Genomic DNA, 22278 nt, shown 5'->3' with positions numbered 1-22278 from the left:
TATTAACATAATATTTTCTTCTCTGTTCCCTTCAAAATTTTGATATATACACTATTTTTAAATGTTCTTTTTAAATGTTTATGCAGAATTGTCTGAAATATATGTTTTCTAATATGTTTTTATAAAAAAAATTTTTTTAATTCCCAATGCTGACTTTTCTCAGGTCACTGTGTATACTTATTTCATTTTATAAGAGCCTGTTCACATTGTGATTGCCCCCACTTAAATGAGAAAGCAATGTGCACTGTTTATAGTGTCATGGTGGCATTTAAGCTCTGGAATTGAATATAGGTGGGTTTAAGTCCCTTTCCATCACTTACAAGCTCTATAAATTGGTCATGCTATTTAATTTCATCTGCAAATATGGACAGAATGAGCACTTAATTTATTGAATTGTTGTGAGGATTAAAAAACTATGAAGAAAGAGCGGAGCAAAGTGACGCCCACACAGAGAGCTCTTAGCACTCATGAGACAGCATCAGCACGACAGGATCACATGTATGTTGCTTTGGAGCTATCAGTTCTTAGGTGGCAAAGCTCCAATTCCCAAAAGAAATGCTCTAACTACCTAAGTTTTTAGAAAGTTTGGCTTCCTAGGCTACCTGGCAAAAGTACACAAATACGTTGTGCTAATAACATGGAAATGTGTCTGGAGAAGTGGATGCAAAGCTCCTTCAAGGACATCAGGTGACCTTTCCTAGTCCTCAGTCTTGAGAGTGTCAGTAAGGACTTTCCCTTCTGTCTGGGAGTCAGTGGCAGAGGACCTACCCTGAAGGCCTGGTGTTGTGAAGCGGGGCGCCAGTGCGGGGTGTAAGCTCTGTGCAATGCAGAGCTCCAGAGGGACCTCCATGAAGAATAAACCCCTAACCATTTCTCTCCTCTAGTCATTTCATTCATCCGTGGCTCCTAACAATCAGCTCTGCCTTGCTTCTCACCACATAAACTGTTTTTTTTAACAAACAGGTTCTTCCTGCCCTAGTCATATGAAGAATGAGACAGTTTCGTGGAAGCATAAAAGGGATTCCATCAGTTATAGAAAGCACTGGAATGGGAATGATTCTGACTCTGAAGAAAAGCTGATGCATCCAGACATCTGGTGACAGGAGCTAGGAGAGGCTCACAGAGGTAGGACGCAGCACAAGGAGGAGAACTGAACGACAAGAGAGAAAGGACATGAAAAGGGGCTCACACTGGCTGGGGCATAGGGAGAAGAAGGTCAGAAAAGTGGCTCTAGGGTTGCATCCTTCCCTTCTCTAATATCAGGAGTCATCCTAATCCAGTAATGGGACCAGGAAAGAGGCAGGAAATGGGGCTCGGGACTGCCATCCAGGGCAGTTGGATATGCAGTGGTCCCGCTGGTGCAGTAACCCAGTGCCCCAGCCCCAAGGCAAAAATATACAAGAAAAATGACATTTTCAAGGCTATCTGACAACCCAGGCTTCGTAGTCAGGGCCTGCCGTTAGGAAGGCACTCGGGGTGAAGAACACACTCGGAGCACATGAGGACATCGCTGTGTTCTTACAGCTCAACCAAACCTGCAGTCAGGAAAGGCTTAGTGTAACAGGTAACAGGTAATGGCAACATCATACCTGTTCTATCCAAACTACTGTCCCGTAATGTTAAGGATTTGTTTCTTTTCTTGATCTTCTTTCCTTTCTCCATGGTTCTCTCAGCTTCGTGGACACACTCCACATTAAACCACAGTGAGACGCTGAAGCCTTCCGACAGGTGGGGCCAGCAGTTCTGCCCCAGCAAGGCCAAGTGGACTGGGGCTATGTGCCAAGAGGAGAGCAGCTGCTGGGGGAAACTTCCGCTCTCAGTCTCTTTCCTGCTCCGGGAACTCCGCGCTCTTCTTAATAATCCCAGGGCCTTACTGTTTAGAATCCCAGGGCACTTTTGTGATGAAACACCATTGCTTAAATTTGGAGTATGCAGGAGAGGGAAGGTTAGGTACTGGGAAGGACTCATCGTAATGTCGCTTTCAATAATTTTCAGAATACCCAGAAGAAGTACTTCCTAGAGAAAAAGAATAAATAAATACAAAATGTACACTGAAATTCAGGTTATAAATGAAAATACAAGCATATCTACATACATATCAGCATTCCTAGTTAAATGCCTATTTCCTATCTACCATACCCCTAAAATTTTCATAAGGAAAAAGATTTTATTCTTTAAATATGTAATCTCTCATGGTTAATATTAGATTTAGGTGCCTTTTTTTTTGGCACAAGCCTGAAAGTTATGAATTGGTTTTAAGTATTAGATGTCAACTCTAATAATTATATCCAGAATAATTTCTACAAAGAAAGATGTGTATTTCCTAGTAGACTATATTGCTTCTTTAAATTATTTTTAAGTGAGGGATAGAACCAGAGACCTTACAAATTCTCCAGATTTCTGAATGATATTTACAGCCTGACTGACTTCATAAAATTGAGTGGCTCAATTACTTTTCAACTTATTTTACATGACTTTTCCTAATCAAATAAATTTTCTTTCATCTGTTTTGGTAAACCAAAGTAAGGGTTTTTAGGTTTTACTTACAAATTATAAATTTTGGGTTAAATGTAGAATTATAGAAAATGTAAGAGAGGAGATGAGTATTTAATTAAAGAGAAAAGTAATGACTAAGGAGACAAGTGGAGTAGAGAAGAGTATCTTAGTCCAATACACTGCTGAGTGTGTGCCCTATGCCTGAAATAACAGCTAATGTTGATGACGATGATGAGAACCACACTCAGAGAAAGTACAAGAAACATTTCATAAATACAGTCAGTTATCAAGTGTCTAGACTAGTGTTTGTTAACCTTGTGTTCCACATAGCCCCTCGGGGTCCACAAGCTAGAGTAAGCTGCTGAAATGGGCAGGATTCAGGAACATTCAACCTTGCTTCAAATTAAGTAGCTCCAAGCTTTTGTTTTATTTGCTTATGCTTCTAGCCAAGATTTCATTATTAAAATGAGTTTCTCAGTAAAGAACAGTTGAAAAGTCACTAAGCTACACCAATGGAAAGAAGTGATAAAAGATACCTGAAGGGTAGATAATAACTTTCTAAAAAGAGGATAATCCTTAAAATGGTAAAAACTAATCAGAATTAAGTTCTCTTTACTAATTAAAATTATTTAGCGTTTCTTAAGAACAATGGCTTGGAGTAGGATAAGGCAATGGGACTATGAGCCCAGTGACCACGCTGGTTAGCCAAAACAGAAGTGAAATAAGTTAAAATAAGTGCAAATAATAAAATGATGAAGAACTTTACACATATTAACATGGAGTCGACTGCATAATCATTACCACATTAAAAGACAGAACTTAGTGATTTCCAAGTCATTTTTTAAAATATTCTATTAAATATCAGTGAAAATATTTTAAAATTATGGCATATTTACTGTACAAGGAGATTTCTCCAGAAATATTCTCAAAAGAAGGGTTAACTCTTCTGAACATGTTCTTGAGCTCATCAAAGATACCAAAAGATCCACCAATACTCTTTGGCATGCTAAATTAAAGGAAGATAGAGGGAAAAAATTAAAGCCAATACATAATTAAAGGTTCCAGACAAACAATTTCACTGAAAGAGATCAAATACTATTGTCACATCTTCAATGGATTATAAACAACTAATAATCCAAAAATGTGCTGAAAAAATAGCAATACGATTAAATGCAAACCAACCCACTGACAAAAAACAAAAACAAAAACAAAAAAAAAAACCACCACTTTTCTTAAAGATGGGTCCTTTCCCAGGAGAGGTATTATTTAAAGAAGCATAAATTAACACAGTATTTGTTAAAGAAGTTGACACTGTCAGTAACCACAAAATAGTCTGCTACCTTATCTTGAAACTGTTTAAATTATAACTATTACTTTCTAAATTAAATGGAAGTGTAAATATTAAAGATTATGAAAATACTTAAATATCACAAGCAATTATTTTGAACATTTTCACTGTGAGGTTTAGAATAAAATATCATGGGTAGTACATAAATTCATAGAACTTTTTAGAATAAAGTAACTAATATCTGTAGCATACATTATAGTATCCAAAGTATATTCACATGCATTACCTCAGCTAATCCTCACCCAAAAAAGCCCTATAGTGAAATCTTATCTCCCTTTTAGATATGACAGAAATAATCCTGATGAGGAAGCTGAGGAAAGCAGCCCTGTTTCAGCACCATGTTTTGTAGAGGTGTGAGCTGAGGCAATAGTGGAACAGTAGGCATATCTGGAAAGAAACTTGAATTGAGACTATAAAATAGCATGGACTTTATCCTGTAAGAAACACGAACCCATGAAAGGTTTTAAAGTAAGAACTATGAAAACTAGAAAATAAAGGAAAATAATTATTTCTCTTGCCTTTCCTTTATGAGTTACTCTAACTAAGCATAACCAAACAGTTGATGAGAGCAAGTTTTCTTTAAGTATTCCAGCTTATCCAAGAAGATGGAATGACAGCATGTTACCATTTTTGCAAGTTCCTAGCCTATCCATGGCTCCTAGTGTCCCCCAAAGAGAGGCAATCAGACATTATGTGCCTCTGATGGAGGCACAGATTTCTGCCTGTAAAATATTCCAGTCAAAAAATGATCAAAACCCAAATCTGATTAGGTTTCTAGATCTTACTGCCAGCTGAAGGAAATATAAGACAGAGAGGATCATGTTAAACAATTCCCAGGGACATAACTGCCAAAAATCAGAATGCAGATGCCTCATGATAGATGACCTGGTTTCTTCAACCAAAAAAAAATTGCAAGGGTGGGGAGAGTAGACACCTACAGATGAAAAGATTTGAGATATATCTGCTAACTATAATATATGAACCTAAGTAGGATTCTGATTTTTTTTTTAAGATTTTATTTATTTATTTGACAGAGAGCTCACAAGTAGGCAGAGAAACAGGCCGAGAGAGAGAGGAGGAAGCAGGCTCCCTGCTGAGCAGAGAGCCCGATGCGGGGCTCGATCCCAGGACCCTGACACCATGACCTGAGCCGAAGGCAGAGGCTTTAACCCACTGAGCCACCCAGGCACCCCGGATTCTTATTTTTTTAAAAAGCACTATAAAATAAGTGTTAGATAATCACGGGCTGGGAGGGCAGGATAAAGTAGTATGATCAAAGTAAAGTATATGTATGTGCTTAGACTTTTCTTTTTTTTTCAGTTCTAAACCAAAAGGTTCCAGTTCAAAATGAAGGAATGAAGATATATATATATTTATATATATTTGCCTTTGTCTACTACTGAAAACCCACTGAACTGAAAGTACAGAATTATAAAAAGAAAGAAATCTGTAACAGCAAAAAGAGTGAGGAAGTCAGTGGGCACTGGGGGCACAGCAGATTTAAAAATATTTCTTGAAGATGGAAGGCAGAGAGATAAAAGAGAAAGCTGCTGCTTAGAACCTCTTTGAATTACAAAAGGGCTCCAAGAAAAGGAGAGCCCATAGGTCTGTCTATATTCCGGAGAGGAAGTAAGAATAGGGCTACAAATGCAGGGATTCATACAATCCCTGCCTGTCTGGAAACACCTACCTCTCTCCTAAATTCTGAATACAGAGCACAGATAGCTCGGCTTTTACTTTTATGCCCCCAGCCTGAAAACTGTTTAAAGAAACTCCCTGGATTGCCAGGCAAGGACTGAGACGGAACATGGGACAATCAGCATCAGGCTACCAGGTAGACATATACAGTCTGCAGATGGGCCAAGTTGCTCAGCTAAGGGAAAAAGTACGAGCTAAAAGAAAACCGGAATGCTATTCACCAAGCCATGCCTCCTGGCATTGAGCTGTGTTGCCCGGACGAAGGGAGGGCTTTTTCTTACACAAAGACACTATTCACTAGCCAAGCCCTATATGTGGAGGACATATTTTTCTAATGTACACAAAATGCCATTTGAGGTAACAGTAGTCCTAATGGCCCTCCCAAGTGAAGCTCTCTTTATATGGTATTTGGGGAGCCTCTATATTCCACTGGCACATGCACACAGAGCTCTTCAACATACTGCCTGTTCAGGGCAGATGCCAAACAGGAAAGCAAATTTAAAACATTAGCTTCAACAGCTTTTTTTTTTTGAAGGTCAAGCAAAGCTTTATTTCGCGCCAAGCCTCGAGAATCAAACCGGCCAGGGCCGTCTCTTACAAAGAGGCGATCCCTCCCTGCCTTACAGACTAACTTTTTTTTTTTTTTCCCAATTTATTTATTTTCAGAAAAACAGTATTCATTATTTTTTCACCACACCCAGTGCTCCATGCAAGCTGTGCCCTCTATAATACCCACCACCTGGTACCCCAACCTCCCACCCCCCCGCTTTTTAAAATAGAAATAGCCAAAATAGGTTCAAAAAGTATTTGAGGATCAGCAACATAAATAAGAAAAACCAAGATATAAAAGACAAATAAATTGATTAACTGACCCGAGAGAGAAAATAAATAATTTAGGGTAGAGAAAATATCTTTCTAAAATGTTAATGACTAAATCCAGATATATTTAAGAAGATATTATATCCTTATATGAAAATGGAATAACCAGAAAACAAACAAACAAAAAGAAGCTCTTAAATATTAAGAGATAACTGCCAAAATTAAAAATTGAACAAAAGGTCAAAAGGTTGGAATAGAATGGAAGAAATCTGCCAAAACATGGCACAAAAAGAGAGAAGGAGGTAATGTGAGAGGAAAGCTAAGGCATGCAAGACCAATTCGGGAAGGCCCAAGATTATGATCAGAATGTAGAAAAGAAGAGAGCAGAAAACATGGAGAGGAGAAAACTACTCTTTTTTTTGTGACTGTAAGTTCGACCTTCCTAGTTATGACACCAAAAGCATTGTGACAAAAGCAAAAACAGATAAATTGGTCTTCATCAAAATAAAAAATGTGTGCTTCAATTATACATCATCAAGAGAGTGAAAAGATAAGCCAAGGATTGAGAGAAAATATTTCAAGTCATACACCTTTGATAAGGGGCTTTTATCTAGAACATACTTAAAAAATTCTTAAATTCAAAGACTAAAACCACAAATTACCATATTTGAAAATAGGTAAAGGGGGGTGCCTTCAGTCGATTAAGTGGCTGCCTTTGGCTCAGATCATGATCCCAGGGTCCTGGGATTGAGCCACTCGCTGGGTTCCCTGTGCAGCAGGAGCCCGCTTCTCCCTCTCTCTGCCATTCCCCCTGCTTGTGCTCTTTCTCTCTCTCTCTCCCTTGGTTGCTCTAGCTGCATCTCAAATAAATAAATAAAATCTTTTAAAAAGTGGGTAAAGAATTGAATAGAAATTTCTCTAGAGATATCCAAGGAAGATGCACAGATGGCCAGTGAGCACATGAAAGTATGTGTGATAACATTAGCCATCAGGAAAATACAAATCATAACCACAGTGAGAGTAACATGGCAGGCCCACTAAGATGGATACAACGAAAAAGACGGGAGATAACAAGTGTTAGCAAGGATGTGCGGCGATTAGAATCTTCATATACTGTATGGAATATAAAATAATGCAGCCACTTTGGAAAACACTCTGGCTGCTCCTCATCTGAAAGTTACCACTGTACCCAAAAGAAAAGAAAACACATGTCCATGTGGAAACTAGTATATGAGTGGTCATAGAATTATTCCTAAGAGCAAATAAGTAGTAATGTTTGCACAACTCTGCAAATATACCAAAAAACACAGAACTGTATATTTTAAATGGGTGAACTGTGTAGTGTAGGAATTCTCTCTCAGCAAAGCTGTCATTAAAAGGTAATGTGACAGAGTTTCTCAGAGCTAAGCCAGAAATAAGTCTTCATATCTAAAGGACCCGCTAAGTGTCTACCACAATAAATACAAACATACCCCTATACTAAATAAGTAAATGGAGAAGGAAAAGCTTTTCTTTATGGTATAATCCCAATTAAATATAAAAAGAATAATGGAAATAGAAAATCACTATTTGGCAAATACCACAGAATTAACAATTTCAGTCAAGAATCATCAATGGGTGCCAAGGATTAGTGGGTTCAAGTATGATGAAAAGAAAATATTTACATAGTCTCAAGTTATGTACCCCACAAGATACTTACTAATTATAAAGAGAAAACTGTAACTTTACAATGGAGAAAACTGGCAAGACACCACCTTAACCAAGTGATCAAAGTCAACATCACAGTAATAAGATACAGACATCATGAACCACAGTATGATGCACTTTAAAAGGTACGACGTCACTTAGGAGGTCTGTTTGCCAAAAATGTATCACTCAAATTTAATCATGAAGAAACACCTGACAAACCTGAATTAATGTTACATGTATGTTAGACCTCTCCAACTAAAATATAAGTTTCTATTATAATGTCACCACATTACATATTCATTATGAATTCCTCAAATGTCTGTGAAAGTACAGAGTGGAGAGTGGCACTCAGTGTCTGATAAGGCAGGAACACAAGGCCAAGTCTATGTACATGACCCTGAACAACTCACTCAATCACTTGGAATCTAGACATTCCTCTCTATAAAATCAAGATACGATATGGTATGTCTATTGAACAAAAGAGATGATGCATATAAAGCGACTTTTGAAATCACAGGGCACTATGCCAATGGAAGTCATTATTAACTCTTCATTTCACATAACAACAAAATAATTTCAAAGCTATTGTGTAAAACTAACAGTTTCAACGCACCTTGAAAATCAGAATCAGCCTGTGTTAAAATACTCAAGAACCCTCCTAAAAGATTTTTCACAGTTCCCTGAAGATTAAAAAACAAAACATAAGAAATTAAATTTCTTACCTCATGAAAGCATGAAGTAACTGTAATGTCATAATAAATTATTTGATACTCTACTATCTATACATATATAAATATTTTCAAATAACTGAGAAGAATGCTATGTGTACAATTACACACTTTTCATTTTCTTTTTTTTTAGGTGGTTTATACATTTATGTTTTTCATACTGTTTTCGTTTTCTGGTTTTTCAAAAACAGTGACTATATATTAAATGTAATTTATAAACTATTACCCATTCTCAGAAATAATACAAGGATTAGTTAGCCAACAACATTAATTTTTTATGCTGCTTTAGAGAACTATGGAATTAAAAGATTTTTAGAACACCATTTGTACAAAAAAACATACCTAAGGTATTATAAAAGATAAATAATCATCTCAATTTTCAGACAAGTTGAGTTCTAAATAAGGAGATGAGTGACTGGGGCATGCGTGTGATAAACATTCACCGCATTTACTATATGCATCTTTTACCTGTTGCATGAGTAGAAAAATATTCTTTTCCTTCTGTCTGATGATTTTCAAAAAACTCTCAAATACGTGGGCCAGTAAATCAAGTTTGGCTTTACCAGTTGAAAGTAAATTTAATTCCAGCATACAAATCTCAGGATATATGATTTCCCCTTCAGTGAAGGTTTCAATCAAGTCCTTTGAACTGCTTAACACACTAAAACTTTCTGCTTCAGGTTTTAAGTCTACACCTGAAAGAGGAAAAGAAAAAGATGATTTTTATTCCCTAAACAATCTCACTTAACATTTTAGGAGATCTTGTGCCAAAGTGCCCTTTGTAAGAAGATTCTCACGCAGCCTTTTCCTACACGGCATCTTTTGATTAGAATAAGTATCTTGGAAAATCAAGTCTAATGGATATTTTGAAGATAAATGAGTGGCTTAAAAGTAATTTTGATCTTCAATAGAATTATAAATATCAACAGTAACTTTTATAGACATAAGATACAGGGGACCAGGGTCCTGGGATCAAGCCCCGCATTGGGCTCTCTGCTCAGCGGGGAGCCTGCTTCCACCTCTCTCTATCTACCTGCCTCTCTGCCTACTTGTGATCTCTGCCTGTCAAATAAATAAATAAAATCTTTAAAAAAAAAGATACAGATTTAACACATTTTCTCTGGCACAAGTGGGAAAAACACTATCCCAAACTTTCTGACCCCAAAATACATAAATCACAGGCTAGTTCACTTGCCCGTTCAGATCTCTGTGAAAAAGACAGCTTCAGCTATTGGTTCGATAAATTCTAAACTTTGTCTTCTTCATAAGTGAGAAATGAACACTGTCACTGAATATTACATTTTGGAAAATTTGACTGATGTGCTCTTAAAACTGACTATAGAGCTGTTTTAAAAATATTCATGTAGTTAAGAAATTTATAAATGTCTACATGATTAAGAACTAATCAGCAAGCCTATAAAAAGGAGGAGGTCTGTCATTATGAAATGTCAGTACACAGATAAAACCTACACCACTGAACTAATATTTTTTCCAAAAGTGCTTGCTCAGAAGATAGGAATGGGGGGGAGATGGGAGGAAAGTGGTTAAAAGGTGCAAACCTCTAGTTACAAGATAAATTAGCACAAGGGATGTAATGGACAACATGAGGACTACAGTGAACACTGCTGTGTGATATGTAAGAAAGTGGTCAACAGTATAGAACGTACAAATTCTCATCACAGGGAGAAATTCCTTTCTTCTTTTCTTTTTACTGTATGTGTATAAGATGATGGAAGTTAACTTATACTATCGTAATCATTGTTTCATAATATTTGTAAGTCAAACCATCATGTGCAGATCTTAAATTTCTACAGTGATGTATGTCAATTATTTCTTAATAACACTGGAAAAAAGAATAGTTTAATAAACCGAGTAAGTTATATGAATCTGTGTGTGGCTATATACATATACGCATACATAGGTTCTTTCAATTTGTGGCTGCTTTTGCTCTTTTTACTCTTTATTATACACAAACACTTGCTATGGGTGTCTTTCCCTTAGGACACCCACAATTATTCCTTCATGCAATGGGAAAGAGAAACTAGACTGAGGAAGACCAGGTGCTGGAAACGGTGAAGACTAGCAGTCCTGGGACGGCCATAATGCCAACATTCAAGAGATGGAGTCTTCCAGAAAGATCTTGGCTCCAAAAGCCCATCTATTCTGTTCTACCCAAATTTTAAGCCCAGAGACAAAGGATCATGTTCAATCCGAGGGACAAGCTGGGTTGTGGTGAGTTAAGAAATCTGGGCTGCACCATCCTTGGATGTCACAGAAAGATGTCTATACTCCTTACATTAATTCATCTTTCTAACAAACTGCCTGAAATGCTATTCCTGTCAGTGTCTGTCTGGATAGATTTTTTTAAAAATTTAGGCCTCACTATAAACCAAACATCTTCAGTGAGACCTTCTCTGACCGCCCAACCACTATCACATCAGCTTATTTTATTTCTTCATATTGTTCACTTCTGACACCTGGTGTTTTGTTTTTTTCTACTGGAATATTGATGAAAGCAGGGACTCTCTCTACCCTGTATTCTCAGGCATTCAGTCAATTTGGCAATAACAAAATATATCTGTATGACGTTGCCTATACAAATGCCAGAATTTATTGTCAAGATCAAATAAAATGAAGCAATGCGCTTTTTAAATGGCAAGGCAATACAAAATTCTAAAGGGTATCACCGCAGCCACTTTGCTAATTGATAATCTGACTTGCAAATCCAATCACAAGTACTTCAGTGGTATTTTACCATCGTCTCGGGCTTCACTGTCCTCAGGATTGCTCTCGCTGTCTGCTTCATAGCCTTCTTCTTCAACCAAAAGTTTGAGACTGCAACACCGAGAGTCCTCAGCGTCTTCTGGAAAATCACCAGGTCGTGATGACAGTTCTTCCTCAGATGGATGGCGCTGTAAGAGCAGCACAATCAGAAGGTGAAAGTTGTAATATTTGCTCGTGTTTAGTAACAGAATGTTTATTACTCCAAAATCATTTTAAGGATAGCTTCTGCGTTTTCTTTAAGGAAAAAAGTCTCAGGAATCAATAAGATGCACTATAAATTATGAAATTCATGCAGCAAAAAATTTCCAGACTCTCTCAACTTTATGAACATTTCAGAAATGGGGGTCTCTAACAGATGAAGCTATAGGTCATTTCAGTTTTACTGAAAAAGACGTCTATGAAATTTCACTCTTAGTTACATAATAGGAATTGTCTAAAAACCACAATGAGTTGGAACTATATTTCTTACAACTTAATGCTAGCAAATAAATATTATTTTTACAACTTTGTTCAGGGGAAAAGACATTTCCATAGGATTTTTATAAATAAAATGTTTCATAAACTAGGTAATCAGAGTAGATATAAAAATTATTCAACAGACTCAATCTCAAAAAACAGACTGAGGGTTGCTGGGGGGAGGGGGGACGGGAGAGGGTGGTGGGGATATGGACATTGGGGAGGCTATGTGCTATGATGAGTGCTGTGAAATGTGTAAACCTGGTGATTCACAGACCTGTACCCCTGGGGATAAAAATACATTATATGTTTATTAAAAAAAATTATTCAACAGGATTAATTTTAAGATTTCAGAATCCAGTTGTCCATATACAAGCATTTGGGAAATTGAGAGCATTAATTCTGGTGCAATAACCTGCTGCATGAAATCTTCCTTTTCTTATAAAAATGCTACCAATATCTTCACTTTAGAACACATTTCCACTTGAAGCATGTCAGAGTACTTTACCACTGCAACATTAATGAAAGGTAGAAATAAAGTAGTATTTTAACACTTTCCAATAAACCAGGAATATGGTTTATTGGAAAGGAATATGACAAAGGCAACGGTTGCTATTTCAGTAAGTTTTTTAAAGTTCTAACAAACAGCAACATAAAATACTGTGACAGAGGATTATAAAATGTCATTTATCTGGCTAGACTGTGAAATTAAAAGAGAAGTTACATAAAAATAAAGGACAGTATTATTAAGAAGTTACATAAAGATAAAGGACAATTAGTTAAAGGTTAAAGAAACTTGAAAGAAGAAGCTAATTTCTATGCAAGTATGGTCATTTTTGTTTGAGTGATGTAAAATTAAAATGCATAGAGGGTTCTGTAAATACTAACTGCATATTAGGAAAGGATCAGAAGATAGGATCAGAAAAAACAGCTGAGTCGTCACCATCCCTGAACTATCATTTAATAAACTATCAGTTATATGTAAGACTTATCAAATCATACATTTCTGTCCCACTGAGAGTAAGTCTCAGTAAACTGCCACATTGCTCTGGTTTTTTATGAGACAGGGCACTGAGTAAATGCTATCCACCCCACAGATGGAGATACGACACCCAGAATTCACCTAACCAAATCCTGGCCCATGTGTTCTAATCACATTCGTGAGGGCCCTACTCCCATCCCACACATGTCTGCCTCTGCCAGTCACACCCAAACAACACACCTGGATCTTATCCATACCTTCTCAGTCATAGCATCATGGTGTTCAAAATCTGCTGAATGATTCCCCAGTGCAACTCGAAGCAGGGCATCAAATAAAGGCTTTGCCAATTCTGTTTCAGTCACCTTTGACCGGGAAAGATGGTCCCTCATTTCAAACAATATGTTTTCCACAGACAAGTTCTAAGGTAAAATAAAGGATACTAAGAATATTAATAACATGCTTTAAACAAATTAAAGTGACAAAATAAATAATATTTACTTAATAAGTAGAAACATAGTCCATTTATTTGCAGTAGATATGAAAGTAAAAGGACTACAAATATCTAGCTCTTATACAAATACCCAGTTACAGTTAATAACATTTTTATTTATCAAATGCTTCACTTACCTTATTTCATTCTGAATTTCAGTGGATCACAAATTAACTGTATCATACACAAAAAAGATGAGTTGAAACTTCAGAGTTTTGATTAACAATCCCTACATTTTACAAATGCCTTATTCTTAGAGATTCTTTAAGACTCTAAGAAGGGCTTAGATTCCAGTCCCTTCCACTCCCTCCCTTCTTTATTGCCTCCCTTCTGTCCTTGAAGGAAACTCTTGCTGCTGGCCTGTGTCCCTATATTAGGTGATAAGGCCACAAAGATAAATATGAAACTGACTTCTCCCTTAATGAATTCCCTCCACCCAGCGTAAGAAACAGATTCTTGTAGACAAGGCATGATGATGACCACACTAGAGCTATAAACAAAATTCTAGGATAGTCAAAAAGAGAGAAGGTGCCTGAGAGACCTGTCAAAAGTGTCCAGGGGAGGGGTCGTATAAGATGGATAAAAACAAGTAGTAGCGGGCAGGTATCGAGGCAGAAGTCTGCTGGTCAGAAAAACACATCCAGAATTCCTAACAAGGAGTGGCATCTTGAGACGCTGTCAGCTAGCTCAGTGCAGTGGACGGCAGCATGGTGAAGGGAGGCAGGACACGAAGCTAGGCACGGAAGTAAACACAAGACACTAGGGCTCTGTATGCTGGCCTACAGAGTCTGGGGTTTTAACTTTGAGCACTGTGGAGACATCAGGATTTTTTAGATAGAAGTTAACAGGGAGACAGGAACTGCAGCAGGGAAAGCCTGTTGGCTGACAGAACAGTTAAGGATGGTTATGAACAGGGGGTCTGCCATATTTGAAGTTTCTTTAGAAGCAGGGCCTGAAACTGAGGACTCTCTTTCCAGCTGAGGAATGTTCTCAGGAAAAATCTGTAGGGTCGTGAGGGAAGAAGAATATATTTGGGGGTGGTGGAGGGGGGAATCCAGGCAAGAATGTGGTTTCAGAATAAATGATGGACTCCAGCCTAATTCCATGGGAAGCTCCGGAGCCTGGAGTACCTTAAGTACCACAAAGATTGTTCCACTCCACAGAGCTGTATCTATCCATCACTGGCTATGAGCACCCTTCCCAGGCATCTACAGAAGGGGCGTCTCCCAGGAGCCAAGGGCAATCCTGAGGAGACAACTCACATCCCTGGAGCAATGGCAGATGGGTGCCTCAGCTTGGTAAAGGGGATCTGAGCAGGGCACCGAACAGCGTCACACTGAGATTATAAAGTCTGAACTTTGAAACACAAAGCCCATTACTACTCATCCGACACATAATGCGTATCTAATGCCTTTCAGGGTTGGTAACTTCGATACATGTGGGTTTGCCTTCCAAACTGAACTGTAAGCGTCTTGAGGGCAAGACCTGGGTCATGCACTTCTCTATCCTCCATAGCACCTGACACTGGGCTAAGCATAAAGAAGCTTCTCAGTACTTATAATCTTTGGAAAAACAAAATGGCAATAATATTACGTTAGAACTTTCAAACAAGGAAAGGAAAGCACAAAAGCTGATCAAAGGAGAAGCCATTACCTGATTAGGGAACTCTAATTCCGTTTTTTGTTGACTAGCTCTGGTGCTGTGAAGACAAATGGCAAGAAGGGCTTCCAAAAGTCGGATACTCTGCAGGGAAGTCTCACTTTCTCGACTCGTGAGTCCCTCTACTTCCTCAGGAGCAGCCTCAGTAGCTGAAATACGTCCCCCATTTGCAGAAGAGAGATGCTGTGACTCTAATTTACCTACACTGTCAGCAGTCCTGTTTGGACCGCCCAGTTCTGACGCTGTGGGGTCTCTTTTGACAGCTGAAGATAATAAGTCTTCCCTTGTGGTAATCTCAGACGGAGACGTTCCATTTATATCTTGGTTTTCATGTGTGTGGAGGTCTCCTTCCCTTTGCCCTTGCTCCTCTCCTGGACTTCTGAACAGTTTCTGTATGATCATAAATATTAATTTATGGCAAGCCTGGAAACCACCAAGCCTGTAGAACTGTTTCTGGAAAACCGGACTCAACATGTAGATCCAACGACACATGGACCAAATGTCTGCTGCTTGGTGCATATGTTTGGGAGAAGGCAAGACGAGGCTCTCAGGAGATAGGCATGGCGGCATGCAACGTAAAGGCTCACTGGCTGTACTGTCATAGCCAGAAGTATCTTCTGAGTCATTGGCCGACTCTCTGTCGGATTCTGCTTCCTTACTGATGCATAAGAATGCCACGCAGAGGAAGAGGTTTATCATGTTGATGTGAACATCCTGGCTAAAAGACTTTTGTTTCTTCGGATAGGCTTCTTTGAGGCTGGCATAAAACTTGCTAAGACTCTGGGGAGAATCTGAGCAAACTTGCTGATTACGAAAAGAAGTACCTACATTTAAAGACGACAAGTCCTTCTGTTCGACTTCTATCCCATCAACACTTGGAACTGAAGAATCTTTTTGTTGTTCCCCTAGGCTGATTATCAGAGTTTCAAAGGCTTTTAGGGAATGACTTCGAATACCATCTAAGTAATTTAATTCAATTAGTTGATTTACTCCATTACAACTTAAAAACAAATCTCTTATTATCCTGTGAGAGAAAAAAAATACACAAGATTTTACATATAGAAACATCACTTATAAATAGGTATGTATACTATTTAAGTATGTCATTGCTGCATGTGGTATATATTAAACACTAATCGATTATCAATTATCTGGCTGGTGTTCTTCATAAGAGCAGGATCTCAAATTATTTTCTAATTACTTTCACATACATCCTTCTTCAAACATCACAAATATGACTCCAGCATTATTTAGGAAGAATAGATTACACACACACACACACACGAGTTAAATGAAGCAACTCAGGGAAGAATACTTTTCCCCAACTGGCAGGTTCTGTGTAAATTCTAAACGACACAACCACCTCCGCACTTGAGATGGACAGACTCTGACAAGAGGCAAGTCTGTGTGTGTCCATCTGTTTGTCTGCCTGCTGGCTTACTCGGGAATTTTAGTGTGTTTTACATCTGCACCGCATAAAGGGAAGGAACCAAGCTGCAGGTCTGAGTCTCAAGTGAGACTCATGGGTCTGGATCACTGGAATCCTACTAATAACTAAGTAAATCAGCTCAGTAAAGATCCAAGTTGTCCACAAATACGCCAAAGAGTTACAAAACTTTTCAAATCAAAGTCAGTTTTATTTAAACTACGTGAGGATGTCAGAAATTAAACAAAAATTGTAAAGATAATGATGACAGGTTATATATTATTATGTTTTTGAAATGGTATATACATGAATTTATAAGACCAGACTATCAGAAGCAAGCTTTATTTATGTAATTATTTTTTAAGTACCAGACTTGACAATCACAAAATCTGAAAATTTACTGGTAGAATTCTAAGTAATTTGGATTTTCCCTTTTTTGTTTAAATTTTAGTTTATTTATTTGTCAGAAAGAGAGAGAAAGAGAGCACAAGCAGGGGGAGGCAGAGGGGAAAGAAGGCTCCCCACCGAGCAAGGAGCCCAACACGGGACTCAATCCCAGGACCCCGGGATCATGACCCTAGCCAAAGGCAGATGCTTAACCAACTGAGCCACCCAGGTGTGGCTTAATCTTCTTTTTGCTTATTTGTATTTTCTGTTTTTCCTATATACATTGTGCATATAATAAATGTAAATGTGGTATTTAAGATATCATAATTCCCTTAAGTCTACTGCCTTGACAAACAATTATCATTTTAGGTATGTGTGTATTTTACAAAGTTGTAAATAAGTGGGTGATATTTCTAATATTGTATGTTTTATTGATAAAATATTTTTAGCACTTTCTCATGTCACAGCGTGGTCTTTGTAAACATTATTTTTAATGGCTAATAACCTTCTGTCAAGTAAATATAAATTAATTAATTTAACCTTGCCTCTGCTATTGGATATCTGTGTTGTGTCCATCCTTCCCTCACTGGTGTATATTTAAAACATTTTTTTCCAGTGAAAAATTAAAATCAATGGCTCTGTGCTCCTCCCTATAACTACCCCAGGAAACTGAAATAAATTTATAGATCAATAGATCAGCCAATCAATACAAGTAAAGCAAACTCTGACATGGGATGGGAACACTTTTTGTTGTTAAGATCAATTAAATCCTAGGAAAGAATAATGGGTAAAGACATTCAAAAGCCCACAATAAGGAAACGGTATCTGCGCAGATGCCCACATACGAACCTGGACTTAAGCAGAGCAGGCAGGGTTTTTAAATAAATCTGCAGCACTTCCTGGGGCAAACACTGGTCATGATGGGGACATGAGTGCATCTGAGCTGACGTGACGCTACTGTGTTGATAATGGTGTGCTAACTGGACGCCTCGCTGGAGCACAGGGTTAAAGACAGAATGATACAGTTTCCACCGCACAACCACATTGCCTCTCTGCATTAGAGAGCAGATGTGATGTGCGATCTGTACGCTACGTAACCTGTCTTCCTCAAAAACAAACTTCTGATAAGCCTCTAAGGCGTCCCATTTCCACAGCAAGTCTTCAGATCCACTGCTGGGCAGGATCCCTTGAAATCTGTAGGCAGGGCTGGCCAGACCTGGGCAAGGGGTGGCCTCACACGAGTTTCCCTGCAGCGTCTCTTCCAATCTGGCGAGTTGATCAGGGTCCATGGTACAAATATTGCAAGCCGCTTGTTTAATTTTTTGCGGGGCGTCAGCTCCTCCCAACTGATCCAAGATAAGCTTGTTGAGGACATTCAGTATATGCTGCTGAACGTGCTTCAGCGCAGGCAGTTGGAATGCATGGAGCAGAGGGACGATCACAGATTTGGGGTCCATGCAGCAGCAGACCCCCACGGTCTGGATGCCGGACAGGATGTGGACGCAGGTGACGCTCAAGGACGCCTGCCGCAGCAAGCGCAGGCACTGGTGGGCGCACACCGCGATGCAGCAGCAGCGCTCCGGGTAATGAACGTCTCCCTCCACGGTCTCCTCGAACGGGTTTTGGGAAACCTGGTTTTTAAAAGCCGAAACCAGGAGGCCCGAGAGGTCTCTGTGATGGTGCATAAAGTGAGAGTACTCACAGCGCCGGTGCCTTCTCCTCGTACACAGGGAATGATGAAGCTGCTCGGATTTCACCTTCTTGACGGTGCCCATGATTTTCATCACACTGTTGACGAGGGCTTTCAGGTGTTCCGAGGCCTCGGCAGGAGCGCCGTCCCGGGCAGCCAGCCACTCCATCTGAAGAACGGCTGTTTCAAATAAACTGAATCCGTGGTGCTGAATGAATTCCTGAACCAAATCCATGGCCTGACTGAAGAAGAAGGGATTGGAAGCTGCACTTTGAAGACAGCAGATCAGGATCTGCAGAACCCCTTCCAGAAGCTCCGGTAAAAGAAGGGCTCTGTGACGATACTTTGAAAACGCAAAACCTTCTCGAACCTCCTGTAGTGTTCTCTTTTGTCTCGGTGCAAAGGGGTCAGGCTGCTTTTCTAGGCAAGTTCTAATTTTTAAAGCTGCTCTCAGCAATTCTGTTAAGTTTTTCCTAAGGTTTTCTGGCATCGTCTCTGCAGTACTAATATCTACTGACATAAGATGCAACACTGTTCGAAAAAGCATCCGTTGAACCAAAGCCACAGGTTCTTCAGTCCAACCCGTGGAAAGCATCTGACTGTCCAAGTTGTCGCTTAGATTACAGCAGTCCCCAAAGCCTGCTAGAAATTCAGTCAGTGTGGGCACTACAGTGGCTGCCAGAGCAGAATTATGATTCAAGGTCATGTCAAACTTACAAACTTTCTCTAATAAAGATAACAAAACATGACATAAGTCAAAAGGAGAATTATTCATGTGACTGATAATAGACAAGGCAGCTGGCTCACTCAAAATGTCACTGTTTGACTCCTGTCTTGGAATAATCTCCTTGGAATGTTCCAAAGCCATGGTGTCAGGAGGAGTCTGTTCTTTGGTTGGTAAGTGGTCAAGTTTAGCCGTAAGGTGGTCGTCTTTAGGTGACTGGGTTACAAAATGCTGTAGCAGACGGGGCCGTCGATGCTTATTCGTTGCTATGCTCTTGTCATCCGAATTGGCTTCTGAGTCTGAGGTGGAGAGCCGTGTCTTTCTTGCGTCTCTTATTGAATAGCGGTGGGTAGTTTTACGCTGCCGTCTGCTTTTTCGAAAAATGTTTACTTTCGCAGAAACCTGACCAGATGGGGCACTTCCTTCTAAATATAATTTTTCCTGAGTAGATCTTTGTGAACTTGAGTTCTTTTCTTTGGTCAGGATTATATCAGCTGAGAATGGTAGATTAAAATCTGTTAAGATAAAGAACAGAAGTTTAGACCTTAATATATTTTCAAACTCAGTTTGTACATATGATTACTCTCTTATTTATCTTCCACTTTCGGAGCTTTTCCTCAGTTTCCGCCCCCCACCCACCCCCACCCCAGGGCTGATTTCCTTTAGCTATCTGTCGTGTTCTCTGGATCATTTCCCCCTACACTTATTCTTCTCACGCTACGTACTGGGTAGCATTGGTTCAAAAGATACAAACTGATTTTGAAAACAACAAAGGAGAACAAAATTAGGGGCATAAATCTGATTTGAAACCATACATTGCATTCTGACATCAACATAACAGACTCTAGATTATCTGGGATTTAGCACTGCTATTCACACCATCTTACCAATCTCCTCTAATAGTGCCATTAATCAAGAAACAGGAGTATATTATATTCTCAAAAATAGCATTGAGCTTATAAGCCTGATATAACTTAAGAACTTTAAGATGGTCCAAAATTATTTTAAAATCGTATAATAGGTACCAACTGTTCTCAAGATTGAGGTTAAAAGAGTTCTTCATTCAAAATATTTACCGAATGTGCCGCACACTGAACTAGGTACAGGCATCCCTGTTTCATCCTCAGTGCCTAGAACCTAGGGCCTGGTACATGGACCACATGCAACACCTATTTCTTGAGGAAATGAATAAACCCTTCTTACTAATTAAAAAGTAAAATCAGTCTTTCCCTTTGCAATATTACATAGTAAGATCTATGTGAAAAATATAGTTCTAATTCAGAATGAATAAATAACAATCTATAAATAAAAGATCTGGGTCTCAAGAGAGAAGGGGGGAAATTAAAAAGAGTCTGACAAACTCCACCTATACAAAGGATGCAGGCAACGAAGACAACTTTCCTAAAAGAACACTAGTCGGATAGCTTAAGTGATAAATAATTTGTGAATTCTATAAATTCACAAGAAAATGAGCGCAGAGTTAGTGAATCAACAAATAAGCAGTAAAACAATATTACAAGACCTTAGATAATCCCCTAAAAAGAGAGCTCTGTATCAGGAATGTATTAAAAGTGCATATATGACACTGAAATACCAGATAGAAGGATTTATGTTTAACTTGATAGATCATTAAACATCTCACAATTCACATATTACAGGGGTGAAAACTGTTAAACTGTTAAATCCTCCACTGAGATATTCAAACTAAGTTTTAGATACTTAATATGATATAGATATACGCGTGTGTGTGTAATTAAAAAATTTTTTTTCAAAATCAGATACTAAAAATACATGTTGACCTTAAGTTGTAATGATTCTATCTAGTCTTGAAACAAAATATTACTTCAAATTAATCTCTTCAAAGAACAGTAAAAAAATTAAACTAAACTGCCAAAGTCACCAGTAGAGTACTGATAATAAAAAGCAGTCTTTAAGATAGGTGACAGAGCAGCACTTTAAGATAGGTGACAGAGCAGTCTTTAAGATAGGTGACAGAGTGGCTCAGCCGATTGTCTGCCATCAGCTCAGGTCATGTTCTCAGAGTCCTGGGATCAAGACTCAGATGCTAAGAAGAGAGACTGCTACTCCCTTTCCCTTTGCCTCTCTCTCTCTCTTTCAAATAAAAATAAAAACAAAATAAAATAAAATAAGCAAAGGAGCTTTCATTTCTTTCTTCAAACTTTCCACTATCCATTTCTCTGATGGGGCTGCACACCTAGACTGACCCCTTCTGCTAAGTGTTCTGTTTCCTCGTATATTTTCTGATCATTGTTACATTTGAATAAACCCCTAAGAAGCACATCGTTTTTGTATTATTAGCAGAATAAAAATGCCTAAAGAATTTCTAAATACCTAAATACCTAAAGAATTTCTCCTGTCAAGTATCATGCTAATCTATACTGTTCTGAATTTGAACTGGATCAACTATTAAGGCAGGAGGAGCTTTTCCACGGGTCTTCTTTCCCCAGTGGAATTTTGATAACACAAGGGATGTGATAAAAGAAACATACCTGCTGCCTTTTCTTCCTGAACAGGTATCTTCCATACCAGTGGAAGGAGCGACAGAAGTAGAGTAAGGAGCTCTTCTCTACATGTCAATGCCTGTATTAGAAACAAAGCAATCCTTCATGTCCTGAGGTCACGAGACACATAACTCCTAGAGCCCTGTCTTAAATGGAGTCAAAAAATCCTTTTTCTTGAAAGGCTGCATTTGAGAAGCTAAGGGTCAAATTAATCTCAAATCCGGTGAAAGCTGTGGTGCTTTTCAACTTATAAACCCTTCCAAGGACAGAAGAATGTAAGGGTATTTGACAGTATTTAGCACATTCTTGCTGACGTTTCCACAAACAGCTGTCATTACCACCATGCACATGGCAAGAATCTCTTACCTCTGAAGAAACAA

At 38.6% G+C, this 22278-nt stretch overlaps 1 protein-coding gene across 3 annotated transcripts in view; it reads right to left on the bottom strand.

The window, feature by feature from the left end:
• LYST (lysosomal trafficking regulator) overlaps positions 1-22278 on the bottom strand; it is a 188442-nt gene that overhangs the window by 111016 nt on the left and 55148 nt on the right. For all 3 annotated transcript variants that reach the window (XM_044239321.1, XM_044239320.1, XM_044239322.1), the window contains exons 4-12: positions 21887-21977; positions 17812-19891; positions 15144-16173; positions 13258-13419; positions 11534-11690; positions 9247-9473; positions 8664-8730; positions 3393-3502; positions 1590-2016 (exon numbers count right to left, since the gene is read on the bottom strand). In XM_044239321.1, the coding sequence (XP_044095256.1) occupies positions 1590-2016; positions 3393-3502; positions 8664-8730; positions 9247-9473; positions 11534-11690; positions 13258-13419; positions 15144-16173; positions 17812-19891; positions 21887-21977 (4351 nt within the window). The remainder of the gene's footprint in view (positions 1-1589; positions 2017-3392; positions 3503-8663; positions 8731-9246; positions 9474-11533; positions 11691-13257; positions 13420-15143; positions 16174-17811; positions 19892-21886; positions 21978-22278) is intronic.

The sequence above is a fragment of the Neovison vison genome, chromosome 2 (assembly GCF_020171115.1).
Source record: "Neovison vison isolate M4711 chromosome 2, ASM_NN_V1, whole genome shotgun sequence".
Classification (NCBI taxonomy): domain Eukaryota; kingdom Metazoa; phylum Chordata; class Mammalia; order Carnivora; family Mustelidae; genus Neogale; species Neogale vison.
The sequence above is the reverse complement of the archived record's forward strand: the minus strand, read 5'-3'. Positions and strand labels throughout refer to the sequence as shown.